We start from the raw sequence: 16,251 nt of genomic DNA, 5'->3' as shown, positions 1-16,251 counted from the left end.
ATAGGCATAACAATGTTACCTTTACATTTTTTTATTCAATAGTATTTCTGTAAGGAGTTCATGCACTTCCCTTTGTTTTTAAGTTGTTCTCGGTCGGAAGAATGTGATGTAATTTGTATTTTTAGTTTAAATTTGATTTCTTACATTTTAAGCTATCTCTTTTTCTCTTGATGCATGGACGTTTTTATCATGATTAATAAAATTATGTTCCTTATTATAAAATAGAGCAAAGTGAGCCCACTAGGATAGGTCGGGGAGGGGGGGGGGACCAAAATATTAAAATTATCGGATGTAGAAAGAATTAGATTTGTATTAACTTCCAATATATTTAGTAATAGATCACACAGAGTGGTGGAAAGGGATTCATGTAGCTAATGGATTGTTCACCAATTTTCTTTAATAAATAGTAGAAATTCATACTCGCCCCCATGGAACCTAGGTCTACAAGATTGAAAGATTAGTCATTCACAATCACTGATGACATTTCTTGTTAGTGTAAAACCAATTGGCAAGTGGTGGTATCTTTTCCGCTTGATATTGTTGTTGTAACTTATCATTCTTACTGACATTGAATTACAGCTTCTGGGTTTTATCATCTCTGAAGAACCCGCTCTTGTGTGATGGAGCATCCCTCCCTAATATCCAAATCCACCATAACGGCAACATCGCAGGCGCCCAGTGGACCCAACAAAACCGGCCTCACACCACATAACGAGCCACAATCGCAGGCGACGGCCCTGGGTGTAAACCCTAGCACCATCGCCCGATCTACTATTTTGCCCGACGACCCAGCCACCTTTGAAGCAGGCGACGGCGACTTGGGCGGATGGCGAGTGTTCACAGGTAGAAATCGGCCGGGGATTCGAGCCCAGATGCCTCAAGATCCGACCACAGGGGAGAGGCGGTGCGATGGACGCGCCGATCTGGTCATGCGCTTGCCTAAGCCGGAGTGTGGCGCCCCCGCGCCGCCCCAAATAAGGGCTCAGATCGTGCAAACTTCGCCGGGGACAAATAACTATCCTGTTTCTTCGTATGATGCTTCGGTTGCACGGAATCTAGGGAGACAGAGGGTTCCTAATGGCATGTTGATCTTCAGCTCCAGTTTCAAATTTGAGGCAAAACAATTTGTTGTGTCTCTCACTGATTCAGGCATGGTTAAGATATCAAAATGGGGAGCTAAGATCTCTAGTGCTATTCACATGGGAAGATTTGGAGCTATTTGGATGGTTAATATGATGGATAAGTTAAGGATGGCTAGTGTGTCGGAGGATTTTGTAGCAAAATTTAATGAGACCCCCCGAGCGTTTTTGGCACAACGATGTACTAACAGTTGTGGAAGGTATCTCATAATAGCGCAGTATGGGGAGCGACGTCGAAAGGGTGTAGTGATGGTACTTGAAGGGCGTAATGGAGAGGGATGGGCAACGATCTCTCGCATGTTTCAAGCAGTTATAGAATCATTTGTTGTTGAAGATAAGGCCAAGCATCGAGTAGTGGAAGATCAGAGCCTGCAAGGGATGACCTATGCTGTAGTTACGGCACGAGCCTCTCAAAATGCTGATCAATGGGTACGGACGCAGAAGGATAAATCGGTAAATGAGAGGAGTGATCCACGAAACTAGGGACCAAACAATGAAGGCCATTTAACGGCGCATAAGGACAATAATAAGACTACAAAAGGAACGTTTGATATTTCTGCAAACTATGCTGACATAAGGGCACACATAAAGGCACTGAAAGGGGAATTGGATGAACTAATGAGGTTATTGGATAGCGGGAAGACAATGGGTTATAGGCAGATGTATTGTCATGCGTGTGAAGTGGGCTCAGATGATTATACAGCAAATGGAAATGTAGTAGCTAATGAGGTGTCTAAGGGTTTGAAAATCGAAGAGGGCTCACACTACACAGGTGATGGTTGAGCCAAGTGGCGAGGCCCAAGTACAAAGTAGAGGGGCGGAGGTGGAAGTAAGGGACAAGGAAGGGGAATCGAGTTTGATGAATTTGGAGTCGGAGAGACCGGATGTGGCAATTGAGAAACAACAAGGGGCAACAAGTTTGGCAAAGATGGCCACGAATACCTACTGTAGGAGATATTCTAAGTCTATAAATGAGGGGGAATCAGGGACTGATAAAGCGCTAGTTGTGTGGGTGGAGGGCGCCAAAAAGGAGGATATAAATAGGGATGTAGGTCGGGTGGAAGAAGAGGACTTACAATATGATCAGTTTTCCTCTGGGGAGATAGTGGAAATGAGTAAGCTTGACATTAGACCACCACCATCGAGCTGGGCTCTTCAAAAAATTTTGGACTTCAGCAAAATGGTGGGGGTGTCTTGCGATGGGTATGAACATAAGCTCTTGCAACTATTTGAGGAGTTGGAGGTGAGCAAGGGACAAGGGATGGATACACCAGGAGGTAAGACAAGAAGAAAGGGTGATCGAGAGCTTAAAAGGCTTGAATGCTCGGTTAATTATGACATAAGGAGTGGTGAGTCAAGAAGAGGATTGATGGGGAGGGATGACGGTGCGTCAAGATGATCCCAAAAATAGTTAGCTGGAATGTGAGGGAGCTTAATGAAGCTGGTAAAAGGTTAGGTGTTCGAAATCTCTTAAGGGGTTGGAAGGCTGACATTGTTTGCTTACAGGAGACAAAGTTGGAGACCGTTTCGAGGGCTGTTGTAAGTAGCTTATGGGGGGGGGGGGGGACAACATATTGGGTATCAATTTGTGGGCTCAATGGGGGCTTCAGGAGGGGTGCTAATTATGTGGGATACTAGAGTCTTTCAGTTGGAAGAGGATGGTGAAGGGCTATTTTCCCTATCCCTTTCATTTACAAATATTGGGGATAGATTTCGTTGAATGTTCATAGGAGTTTATGAGCCTAATGTCGATGAAAGTAGAGGCGGATTGTGGGATGAATTGGCAGGTATGATGGCTTGGTGGAACCTCCCAACGTGCATTGGGGGTGACTTTAATGTGGTCCGCTTTCCTACCAAAAGGTCTAGCGGCGGGAGACTAACAAGGGCTATGGAGGACTTCTCAGATTTTATCAGGGAGAATATGTTGGTGGATATGCCTTTGATGGGGGGAGATTTTACTTGGTCATCTAATCGAGAGCTTCCTGTTCATTCTAGAATAGATCGGTTCTTGATTAGTGTGGAGTGGGAGGCTAAGTACCCGGACGTCGCTCAGAGGAGACTAGGGAGGGTGTATTCAGATCATTTTCCAATTTCATTATTTGGGGATGTGGGATATAGCGGGAAAAGGCCTTTTAGGTTTGGAAAGATGTGGCTTAAAGTAGACGGTTTTGGTGAGTGAGTACGGACTTGGTGGGCCTCTTACAAGTTCACGAGGTCCCCCAGTTATGTGTTGGACCAGAAATTAAAGGTTTTAAAAGGAGACCTCAAAAGGTGGAATAAGGAGGAGGTGGGGGATGTTAACTGGCGTAAAAATCAATGCACCTCAGAAATAGAGGAATTGGATAGGAAGGAGGAAAGTCGAGGATTGGGAGGGGACGAGAGGGAGCGACGTCAAGAATTAAGGGGTGAGCTGGAGAGGTTGGTGGAGGTGGAGGAGATTTCTTGGCGCCAAAAATTTAGGATCAAGTGGTTGAGAGAGGGAGATAAGTGTACACAGTTTTTTCATAGGGTGGCCAATTCCAACAGGTACAACAATCGTATCTTTATGCTGGAGGTGGATGGGGTAACTTATGAGGAACCACAGGATATTGGTACCCAAATGGTGAGTTTCTACCAAAACCTTTATAAGGAGCAGTTTGATTGGAGGCCAGAGCATGAGGGGCTAGAGTTTTCCACTATTTCTGAGGAGGATGTTAGTTGGTTAGAAAGATCATTTAGGGAGGACGAGATTAGGGAGGTGGTGTTCAGTATGAATGATGACAAGCCCCAGGACCGAACGGATTCTCCTTCGCATTCTACAAGGCTTGTTGGGATGTGATATGATCAGACATTGTAGATGTTTTTGCTTACTTTTTTCAGTATGGCAGATTCTTGAAAAACTCTAATATCACATTTATTGTGCTGATCCCAAAAAAACCAGGAGTGACAGACATTAAGGACTTTCGACCTATCAATCTAGTAAGTGGGGTGTATAAGATTATTACAAAGGTTTTGGCTAATAGATTAAAGGAGGTGCTGGGAAAAGTGGTGTCTAAATATCAGAATGCTTTTGTCAAAGGGCGACAGATCTTGGACTCCGTTCTCATAGCAAATGAATGCATTGATTCAAGACTACGTCAAGGGGCTCCAGGGATGCTATGTAAACTTGATATTCAAAAGGCCTATGATCACGTGAACTGGGGTTTCCTATTGTATATGCTCAGGCGATGTTGTTTCGGGGCCAAGTGGTGCCAGTGGATTCAATTTTGTATTTCTACTGTCTCTTTTTCAGTTTTGGTAAACGGCACTCCTAAAGGCCATTTCCGGAGTAATAGGGGATTGCGACAAGGAGATCATTTGTCTCCATTACTGTTTGTTAATGTAATGGAGGCATTCAATAAAATGGTTGGAAAGGCTGTGGGGCAAAGTTTGTTAAAGGGCTTTAGGATTGGTCAACTGCAGATATCTCATTTGCTATTTGCAGATGATACTCTGATATTTTGTGACGCAGACGTTGAGCACTTTAGGAATTTGCGTCGTTTCTTCTGTGCTTCGAAGCCGTATCTGGAATGAAGATAAATTTGGGGAAATCTGAGGTCATCACTGTTGGAGAAGTCGATAATGTGGAAAGGACGGCTGCTACATTGGGTTGTAGGGTTGCACGGTTGCCTATGACATATCTTGGGCTCCCATTAGGAGCAAGGTTCAAAAGTAAACACATCTAGGATAGTATAGTGGAAAGGGTGGAGAGGAGATTAGCAGGTTGGAAGCGTATGTACCTTTCAAAGGGAGGTCGCCTTACTCTTATTAAATCTACTCTCTCGAATCTCCCCACTTATTTCTTGTCTTTATTTCTCATTCCTGTTATAGTGGCTAAGAGACTAGAGAGGATCCAAATGGAGTTTCTTTGGGGAGGGTTAGGAGAGGAGAGGAAATTTCATTTAGTAAATTGGGGTGCATTTTGTTCTCCCACAAGGGTTGAGGGACTCGGATTGAGGAGCCTTGTATTGTTTAATAAGGCTTTGTTGGGTAAGTGGTTGTGGCGGTTTGGGGTGAAGAAGGAGAGTTTCTGGAGAGAAATTACAGAAGAGAAATATGACATTTTGGAGGGTGGATGGTGTTCAGTTGAGAGTTGTGGTACCTACGGGGTGAGTTTATGGCGGTATATTCGACGAAAGTGGAGTGATTTTCGGAATAGAGTGACCTTCGGTGTGGGGAATGGCAATACTATCAGCTTTTGGGATGATTGTTGGTGTATTGATCAACTGTTAAGGGAGCGATTTCCTTCTTTGTATCGTATTGCCGTGATGCTATCTGCTATGGTGAATGATGTATTAGATACACATAACGGGAGCATCAGTTGGAACATTGTTTTTGGGAGGGGACTACAAGATTGGGAAGTGGATGATTACGCAGTGCTATTGACCTCTTTGTATGAAGTGCATATCAGGGTAGGAGAGAGTGACCGCATTAGGTGGATGCCGACAAGGGATGACATTTTCTCAGTTAGCACTTATTTTAAATCCTTATTGGGATCTGTGGAGAATTTATTCCTTTGGAAGATAGTATGGAAGTGTAAACTGCCTACAAGGGTGGCGTTTTTTCTATGGACGGTAGTGAGAGGACAAGTTTTAACGCGAACAATCTTCGATTGAGGGGTTTTATATTACAAATTGGTGTCATATGTGCAGAAAGGATGGGGAAACGGTTGACAATTTGTTCCTGCATTGTGATGTTTCTGTTTGCTGTGGAATGATATTCTGGCTTCTCAACATATGGATTGGGTGATGCTACGGCGTATGGAAGATTTGTTGAAGGCTTGGAGGAGAAAGTTTCGTGACAAGGACAGTAAACTCGTTTGGGACCTTATTCTAGGCTACATTGTTTGGTGCGTGTGGAGAGAGAAACGGACACTGTTTTGATGATCAGATAAAGACTTTAGAGCAATTTAGAGAATTATTTTATTTGACATTGTTTAATTGGTTTAATGCTATAGCTTCTAGTCATATAGATGGGTTGCCTAATTTCATGACGTTAATTTCTTGTTTAAGTGTATAATACACTTCCTGTGTATTACCTTTTAATTAATAAAACATTTGATTACTTATAAAAAAAAAAAAAAAAAAAAAAAAACTCATCATTCTTACTGAGTGTGTCCCACTCGATCTAGTTACAAGATAAATATGTTTTTATACTGTAAATACTAGTACTTGAGTGTTCACTTTTATTTGTGACTTTTGAATGGAAGAAATGTCCACTATTTGGTGTGCAAATTTCAGATACTTTGTTGTTTCATATCTTCAAATGTCATGTGGTAGCGATGTGTGGCATCTACTTAACAAATGCAAAAAACATGGTGAAGTATTGATATCCTGTTTGATTGCGTTTACTTTACACTTGCTTGCACATTGATCTGTTAAATAGAATCTATCATATCTACCATTGTATTAAGTACCTGCATATCAAGTCTTGCCATGAATTCTACAATTCTTTATGCCAACTGTCTCTCCATAAGTCTTGACTGCAATATGAGCCTGGTAATTGGTATTTCCAACTGTCCCTGTTTTTCCATTCCCTATTCCCCCCACTCCCTCCTCCGCCGTTCCTCTCTTATTGCTTCATGCTGAAGTGATTCAGCTTACCGATGGTCAGTAGGTTGAAGTGTTTGGCCTGCTCACTTCATTGAAGTTAGTTTGTGCAGGGCATGGACGCATTCCTATAAAATCACATCTTTGTTATTGTATCATAGTTTTACCCTCCTTTGATTGACATGTTAATCTTGGTGCAGCTAACAAGGAAGATATAATTCCACCTGTACCAATTCTCACGAGATACAGGAAGGAATCCGGAATTAAAGCTTTTGTAAAGAAGGAATTAACAGATTCAAGGTTACCTGAAGTTAGAAAATCGAGTGACATCCAAGTTTTGGCAACTCCAACTCTCTGCGTCCAATTAAATACCCTTTATGTGAGTTCAAAGTAAAAATACTCTGTATTTTCACCTTTCTGGCAATTTACTTATTCTACCTTTGTTATTTCCTTTCTGTGGTTAGCTTTTTCCCCTTTACCCCATCCAAGACATGCATTCACGCACATGAAATGACAATAGATTCAAGAAACCAAAATGTATTGTCTGCTTTTTCTTATTTTTGCATATTCTTGGGGGTAGTGGGGGAGGGAAAAGTGGCATTGCTCTGTGACTTAGTAGTGTTTCGTTACACTTGATTTTAGATGCAATAGGAACTAGTGTATTCCAACTTGTCCGATCATCTAGTAAATGATTTAGTAGGATCCAATCTTGTCTTAAATTTAGAATGATTTAGGTAAGATTTTTCTCTTGATCTAGAAGACATGGTATTTATATTTTCAACATCACACAACATGCTGAGGTAATATGGGTTTTCTTCTTAAGTGAGCAAGAAAGTATCCTAAAAACTTGTTTTGAAATTTAAACTAGTTTGTGATTCGACAATGACAAACCAGGTTTAGGGGGAAAAAAACCTTGAAATATAACCAGGTTATCCCTAAACGTAGTCCGATCCTATTTGTAAAGTTCCCAAGAGAGCCTCACTAAATTTAGAAATTTGAGCGACTTTGTAACCTTAATTTGTGCTATCCATGTAGTTTCTTCTAGTTCTGGACAAAAGAATTAGTTGATACTTTCACTGGATGTGCTTAAAAGCTTATTGGGAAGCACGTATTTTATTTTCCATGGATGTCCAGTGGAAAAGATTGAGACAGAATGCTTGATACTGGGAAGATGTCTCCAGCATATTTTTGGACTTACAAAAGTGCCTCTTGATGTCTTCTGAGGTATGCAGTGGAGCTAATATCCTGGATATTGATCTTTGGGAAAATATTCCAGGGTCACTTAAAAATATTTAGAGTTTTACGATGACATTCTTTGAACTTGCATCCCTACAGTTTCTTTTTTTTTTTTGCACTCATTTTATTCTTTCAACGGTTTTAGGTTTATTCTTTTTTGCTTATGATCACGTGTTGCCACCAAATCTAATGCATAACTTTTTGGTCAAGCTTAGTATGGAATTAGCCAACTGAATAGACTTGAAGATAGCATTTGGTCACGGTGGACAAGAAAAAGGAACCATGACCAGTCGTTAAGTAAGTACTGCATTGTTGTCCTGTAAAATCAGAATGAATTCCCTTTGAATTATTAGTTAAGTTTTGTTCATCGTTATATAATTCATTTTGAAAAACTATCCCAATATAAGTAATTTTTGTTTGTAAGAATCTTTGTTACCCTTGTGAATTCCGTTTATGCAACAGTTCATATGGGTACTGATTTTTAAATTATAGCAACAAAAATTGTTATTTCCTTTTACTAATATACCTCTATGGTTAATGCTATTTGTATTTGTATGCAGAGAAACCCGTGGAAGAAAACTTGAGAAGTTCCACGAAGGACACGTTCGATGGGAGCAGAAAAGATATCAACGCTGCTATTGATCAAATTTGTGAATTTACTGGTGAGCAATGCATGTGGATTTCTTTGTAAGTTTGTAATGGGTATGGTTATTTACTTAAAAGAGTCCTCTCTTCACTTTTTAGGAACTAAAACAATTTTCTGGGATCTGAGAGAGCCTTTTATTGATAATCTATACAAACCAAGTGTTGCTCAGTCAAGGTTGGAGTCACTGATTGAATCTCTTGATACGGTATGGATTATTTTCGTTCTAAGTTTTGTCTTTTGCTGTTAGCTTTTTCCTGATCTCTGTTCTAAGCTATATTTTGAGTGGATAAAGAGTATATTTTGACCATCTTCAATTATATTTTAAGCTTTGCCAAACATGGCATTTGTGTGTATATACGTTAGCTGTAATAATTGTACAAATGCCTGCAGGTGCTTAATCAATTGTGTGATATCATCGTGGAGCCACTCCGAGATCGTGTAGTCACAGGGCTTCTTCAAGCATCACTGGTTTGTGTTTGAATTGTTGGAAAAGTGAAATGGACTTTTTGCTCATTTGACAAACATATTCTGTCTTCCAGGATGGCTTTCTCCGTGTTATATTAGATGGAGGTCCTTCACGCGTATTCACCCCAGCCGATGCTAAGCTACTAGAAGAAGACTTGGAAACCTTGAAGGTACATACAGCGTAACGTTGGCACTATTCATTTGCTTGTATGCTGCTTCACTTGGCATCTATTGCATCTGAATTTTAAGAAGAATTAGGTGATATTTTTGTAATGATCTTGTACTTATTTAACGATATTTATGTATAGGAATTCTTCATTTCTGGAGGCGATGGACTTCCTCGTGGAGTTGTGGAGAATCAAGTATCACGTGTTCGACAGGTGATAAAGCTCCATGGATACGAGGTTAGTTGAAGAAAGTGGCTACTCAGCTCATTGTGAATATTATTTGGGTGACGATCATTTTTCCCATGCAGACTCGGGAATTGATCGACGACTTGAAATCTGGATCTGGTGGTGAAATGGAAATGCAGGGTGGCGGTCGGAGTAAACTGGGGGCCGATATACCGACCCTCATACGAGTATTGTGTCATAGAAATGATTCGGAGGCTTCTCAGTTCCTCAAGAAACAATATAAGATCCCCAAATCTACTGCAGCTTAGTGTGATGATCTTAACAACAAACACTCTTTTATGTATTATCCTTCTTTATGCTAATAGTGATTGCCAATGTAATCCATTATTCTTTTCCTTTTGTGCGTGGGATGAAATCATATAATTAATTCGTTTATTCAAATTTGATCACAACTCTCAATTTATTATTATAACATTCAAATGGATAATTGCAAAACCTTTCAAAACTTCAAATTATATAGCAAGGGAGGCTTCAAACTGCGACCAATTTAACCTATACAGCCACCATCGTATCACCTCCGTCGATATCATACCATCTCCTTCTACTAATAATCTTTACTTCACACAATTGAAAAGAAACAAGTGAAAATAGATAAATTTACTTCAAAACCAAAACTAAGGTTGCCAGTGGGTGGAGCGTTGGAAATGGGTAATATATTTGCGAATGAAAATCGTTCAATATCCTTCCACCACATAGTTTTCAAAGTTATAAAACCTCAGCTCCTACAATTGAAGCGTCTGGCTGTAATCTGCATATTTTTGAAGGTTTTAACCTCCTCTGCCATTATCCATTGTTCAAGCATCAATTTTATCAATCGTGTATTTTTATAAAATGTAAGTTTTCCGGTATCATTTTTGTGTAGCTTTGTTTTTATAAGCACAAGATTGAAAGATCTTTAATTCAAGTTCTATCAAATTATGAAAATATTAGTCTCATTTTTTCATATTAGAAAAAAAACGAATAATAGGAAATTAAATTGCCTAAAAATTATTTTTCTTGAAATTGTTAATTTATTTTTTTGATTGAAATAATTTTTCACATGAAAAATATTGAAATAAAAGTATTTTTTAATGTTCGTTTGACTTTATTTTACATGAAAATTATCAATAAAAGAAATAAAATTTACTGCTATTGGAAATAAAATTTGTTGCCATTGCCCAAAAAAAAAAAAAAAAAAATTCAAAAAAATCCACTTAACTTCGTTTAATTTTCATTAAAGAAAAGTATTTTTTTTTCAATAATTCTTAAAATTTGTTTCCATTGCAAAAAAATAAATAAATAAATAAAAATAAAAAAAATTCACTTTCCCATCATATAGGTGGGAAAATGAATTCCTTCAAATCAAGGAAAACTGGCGTGTGAGAGGGCACCGTGGAATTCACTTTCCATGGAAATTCTTTACAATCACTCACCCACAATTGGCCAAAATGGAAATTAATTTTCATTTTCCATGGAAATTGATGCCTATCAAACGGAGCCTAATAGTTGATGGCAGATACAAACTAACCAACAAGATAAACCAGAAATTCTCTAAATATCCACGCAATCTTAAAACTTCAGAAGCAAATTTAATTACTTGATTTTGAACACCTAAAATCTGGTAAAAATTGCAGCAACATATGAAGTTTTACATCTCTCCACATTCAGCAATAACACAAGCCAATTTAGGCCTGTTGTTGGGTCCCGTTGCCACATTCTCAATCTTCCTTACAACCAAAAGACCATCTCCAAGCACACGCTGCACAGAATTTGAATATTTCAGAAAAGTACACGGTTCACTACCAAGATTAAAATAAATGTTTTTCGCTGGAAAGAGGGGCGTGAATAATTAGATCAACAACACGATAATTAGTTTATCACGAGATAATTAAAACTAGGAACCTGCAGATGCCTGTCGATTTAAACCTTAGGTAGCAATAGGATATAATCATATTCATTTAAATTCTAGTTTAAAGACGAGTAAAAAAGTAAGTTTGAATCTTCCGATCAGAATATGGCATCATAAGTTCTTAAACAATAAAAACTGTACCAACAATCTATCAATCTTGAAGATGCATTAAACAATTTATTATTCAAGTAAAAGACTTAGTTGACAGATTTAATAGATTTAATCCACAGAGCACTTGATACATACCCCGAAAACAACATGCTTATTGTCGAGCCAGTCACACTTCGCACAGGTGATGAAGAACTGCAATACATAAAAATGTAAATTTGAAGCAATTGACAAAGTCATTAAATATGATTGTCTTTGGGTAGAGAGTCATACATAAATACAATTTGTAACATCTACACTGATTCAAGTAAAAATAAAAAATAAAAAAATAAAAAAGACAATTTGGCAGTGACATGAACATCTCCACAGAACATATATGTGAAGCAAAATGGCAAATTTATTCTTATATTATTTCCTTTATCCATGACTTAATCTACATACATTTACTCTCACGGGTAAAAGAAATGACGTTGAATTCCTCGTGCAGATAAACCAACACACTTGAATAATGAATTCAATGATGTAAACAAGAAATAAACTTTCATTTGTTACCTGACACCCATTAGAATTTGGCCCACTGTTTGCCTGCCAAAACAATTAGATACCCTTGTTAGAATAAAAATCAAGATCTCCATAACATCTTAGATGCTATATCATACACAGAATTTTGATTATGATGATTTGATCATTGGCAAACACAGAAGAACTTGCATCTAGCTAATTAGCACCATAACTGTTGGAGATACCATGTCACACAGCTGGTGGGTGGTTGAGATTCTAGGTTGTGGCCTGAGCCATTGGGCCCACAACTGATATGATACTAATTGGTCTAAAGCAACTCATGATGATTTCTACATCACTGCACACAAGTCCTAAGAAACCAACCTATGCGGAACAAAATGCCATAGCTTTCTGATGTGAGATCACAAAATTCTTTCCCTGCTCGTGTCCTCCTCAGGTAAAACAGACACACCAAGACCAGACATGCGGGATTCTAAAAGTGGCTCCTACTGGTTCAAGAGGTAACTCCTTTGTGCTGGTAGCACTTTGTGCCACATAGCATTTAGTTCCCCAGGTCCAACATTGTGACTTGCTCATAGGTCGTAACATAATGTCATATCCAGAGCTAGAGGACACCCAGTTTGTTAATCAAGCCCACGAGCACGTAAGTAGTTGGACTAAAGCCACTGCTCAGAAGGTATATCCAGTCATCGCACACAAGTACTAAAATGCCACTTCTATGCAGAACTAATATCCCTCATCTTTTCTCACACACTTTCATCCAATATATGAATTATTTCCGCAGGAATAGTACAAAGAGTTGTTTTACAACCAAACTTGCATAAGTTGAAAAATATTATTTGTTTACAGAAGGAACAAGGATCGAGCCCAATTAGGGCATTCTCTCAAAAACCCTGAACAATATTTATTAAGAGGATTCTACTAAAAGTTTTACTTTCCAGTGGACAAAATAAGTCCAATGCGTCCCTTCCTATACATGATAAAAAAATTATAAACTCCAAAGCAATATAGCAGTAATGGGATAAAAGGGTTTCAACATGCAAAATTCGACAAGATATGATTGGCTTGACTATCACAAATTGCTTCAGTAATACTATTTTTTTACATGTGATATAGCATCAAAAGAATCTCTAATGTTAAAAGTAACATTATGGAGAATGCTTGAATTTAGAAGAGCACAATTACAAAATTATACAGCAAGTCATATAATGAAATGTTCACCTAAGATTAACTCGGAATTTTTACAAAAACTGGGAAGGCATACAGCACGACAGCCGAATTAAGAACGAAATGACATACCATTGATAGTAGGCCAGGACCAGTGTGCTTTGCAGTAAAATTTTCATCATCGAACTTACTTCCATAAATGGATACGCATCCACTACCATCACCCTGCATAGCGAGGCTAACCATCAGATGACTGTGTTGACTACATGATGAAGTTGATGCGCTACAGTTTCTCTAAATAAATATTTTGCAATGTGAAACACCATTAGTGGTTTTACTCAATAACTGAAGTGCACATTATTAGGTGGTGTCATCCAATAGGAATAATAGGATATAACACACATTGATCGGAGAGAACGTCTAACCCCTTTAGTGTCATATTGAAACAAATAGGACTTATACATAGGATCTCCTAGTTTGCTTTACAAACACACGCACAGACAGAGAAAGAGATAGACCTTCAAAAAATCACCAGCTTGTATCATAAATTCTTTAATCACTCGGTGGAACTGGCATCCCTTGTAACCAACAGGTAATCCTCCTTTCCTGCTAATTCAGACTAAAAGTTGTTAAGAAGATAGGCAAAGAAAAACGTCTAGAAGATAAGAAACGTGAATAGATTAAACTCAATTTTTTCACAGAATATGGGCGATGTAAAAATCTAAATATGCTTATAGAATAGTAAGAGCAACTACTCAAGCAGCAACAGGAAAAAATAAATGACAATAGACAGAAAACAACCCAGTAATAGCATCAAAGTATGCAAGACAAAAGACAGCAGAATAATAAAGAATCAGTCACTACGTTCATGCTTAGAACCTACTCCCAAACATCTCATCCAGCAAGCTGCCACAATAAAATCTTTTTCAATTGAAGCATCGAGTTTCACAAATTTTAGATTACTGTGATAGCAGTTCATTGAAAATTCAGAGACTGTGCAAAAACTTCATCAAAACATAAAAGATAAAATCAAATTTGGAAAACATCCAGGAGGGTTTTTATAACATTTGTCAAATAATTGTTAAATTTACACAGATCCACTCCCCAGAGAGGAAATTTAACAAAATGTTTCAGAGTTAAAAGAAATAGTATCCAATGGATTAAAAATAATTAAAAGAGAAATAATATGATAAATAGCTCAACTGTATTCAAAAACATTGGTGATACAAGAGGACCTAAATTAATGTCTAAAACAGCAAAAGAGAATATACCGTTTGACTCTCTCCATTTTGAAAGAAAGCATAATACAGTTGTGGCAAAATAGGATACATAAATCCAATCTCAATTAGCGGAACATAACCACCCAAGTAAATTTGAATTATGGCTGCTAACCCCATATGAATTCTTTCTAATTGAATAAATATATAGAAGTATTACACTAAAAAAATTCTAAACGTTATCTGAAAGATAAGTTGCAGGCCTCTACTTTTAAAAATGAGGTATAGTGACCAGGAGGAGAAAAGTGAGTGACAAACGGATTAACGGACATAATTTGATACTCTTTTATTTCTGCTATGCTTTTCTCAGAGCTGTTCCACATCTTAATTCAGTATCTAAGAATCAGTGCAGTACTTAGATTGGCATTTCAAGCTTATCTTCTAGATCCCAGTTTTTGAAAGAGCAATAATATCTTCTTTATATGAAGATTATTTAACTTGATCCGAAATAATTCATGCTCCTCAGAGATAAGCCAGATTAAAGTACTGAAATATATAAACAATTTAGTCTAATAACAGATTTGAAATCAGAACTAGAGAATAAGATTTGACATACCTATATTCTCCTGTGCAGAACTGCCTGCCAAAAAAAGAAATAAAGAACGAGGTCATACCATACACCACACACGGGGAAAGGAGAAATGTACAGTATAGCTGAGAAAATATTTAGAAAACTTCGAGCAAACAGTCCTATACAAGTAAAAGGATCACAACATAAAACATGAAAACTTTCCAAGAAAGATAACAAAACCAAGAATATAAGATCTCTTTGAGGGAATTTGCCCAACTATCATTTTTCTAGGTACTAGACTGGAAATATCGCCTCCAAACCCCACCCCTGCCAACATACCCACCAGCAACAACTTCTTTCCCGCTCCAGCACTCCTCGCCAATTGCTTTGCTTCGTAAGTTTCATATTTATTGAGAATAAGTATTAGAATACACAGATATATGTTTGTGTAGTTGACTATGTTGATTGTGTAAGTTGAAGGTTATTTAATTTCTATTATCATTGTGCTTTTTTGGCACGGATGTTGTCAACACAGAATTTTTTTTTCCACACTTCTCCAATACCAGAAATTGGAGTCGTTCTGAAAAATCAGATACCGTCGTGCTACAGTGTTGAAAAATTCTATATTCGAAAGCTAGAAATCCATTATCTGTTAAAGTTTTGAATGTGAAACATTAAAACATGCATTAGGAAATAGAGATAGTCGAGATGGGGGTATTACCTGAAGTTTTCGGCGGTTTTAGGAGCAATATCGGCGAAGAGCTCCATTTTGATTCGGCCGGCGGGGATGTTGCCAATAGTGATGTCGAAGAATACAATAGGGTTCTTGGGGCTGGGTGGCCTCTGGTGCCAGTCCACCACCGCGCCGCCATTGGCTCCGACGCCTGACGCCATGTATCACTTGGGAACTGCTGCTATTGCTTCTAGAAATCACTGGGAGAATTTCGGAGAAGTGCAGGCTCTCGCCTAAAACGTTAATAAATTCGAAGATGTCGATTTTTTTTTTCCCCTTCAAAATCATTTTCAAAAATATACTAAAAACATAATTGTTAACTAAATCAAAGGGAAAAAAATAAAAATAAAAAAAGCTTATTAAGAGGTGTATTTAATTGAAACTTTTAATAATTTTTTGGGATTTAAAAAGTTTAAGAGTGTTCAATTGAAACTTTTTGATACTCTTTAAAAATCACAGTGTATTCAATTAAGATTTTTATAAACTTTTAAAAAGTCTCTAAAAGTTACGATGTATTCAATTAAAACTTTTTAGAAATCTTTATAAATTTTGGAGTATTCAAATTTTAATGACTTCCAG

General features: G+C 37.9%; 2 protein-coding genes across 2 annotated transcripts in view; one reads left to right on the top strand and one right to left on the bottom strand.

The window, feature by feature from the left end:
• The window catches only part of LOC111410304, a 29,439-nt gene extending 19,589 nt beyond the window's left edge, over positions 1-9,850 (top strand). Inside the window, exons 19-26 of the mRNA XM_023040571.1 lie at positions 6,907-7,085; positions 8,158-8,239; positions 8,503-8,604; positions 8,687-8,793; positions 8,979-9,056; positions 9,128-9,223; positions 9,362-9,457; positions 9,529-9,850. Coding sequence (XP_022896339.1) covers positions 6,907-7,085; positions 8,158-8,239; positions 8,503-8,604; positions 8,687-8,793; positions 8,979-9,056; positions 9,128-9,223; positions 9,362-9,457; positions 9,529-9,714 — 926 coding nt within the window. The 3' untranslated portion in view covers positions 9,715-9,850. The remainder of the gene's footprint in view (positions 1-6,906; positions 7,086-8,157; positions 8,240-8,502; positions 8,605-8,686; positions 8,794-8,978; positions 9,057-9,127; positions 9,224-9,361; positions 9,458-9,528) is intronic.
• Positions 9,851-10,823: 973 nt separating this feature from the next.
• Positions 10,824-15,954, bottom strand: LOC111410302 (peptidyl-prolyl cis-trans isomerase CYP22). The gene is made up of 7 exons (XM_023040569.1): positions 15,661-15,954; positions 14,985-15,008; positions 13,670-13,757; positions 13,284-13,376; positions 12,015-12,047; positions 11,601-11,657; positions 10,824-11,204 (listed from the first exon to the last, which is right to left on the bottom strand). Exons 1-7 carry the CDS (start codon positions 15,831-15,833, stop codon positions 11,094-11,096), a joined length of 579 nt encoding a protein of 192 aa, XP_022896337.1. The 5' UTR covers positions 15,834-15,954; the 3' UTR covers positions 10,824-11,093.
• Positions 15,955-16,251: the final 297 nt, after the last annotated feature.

The sequence above is a fragment of the Olea europaea genome, chromosome 15 (assembly GCF_002742605.1).
Source record: "Olea europaea var. sylvestris chromosome 15, O_europaea_v1, whole genome shotgun sequence".
Classification (NCBI taxonomy): Eukaryota; Viridiplantae; Streptophyta; class Magnoliopsida; order Lamiales; family Oleaceae; genus Olea; species Olea europaea.
This window is presented reverse-complemented; position numbering and strand designations above follow the sequence as displayed.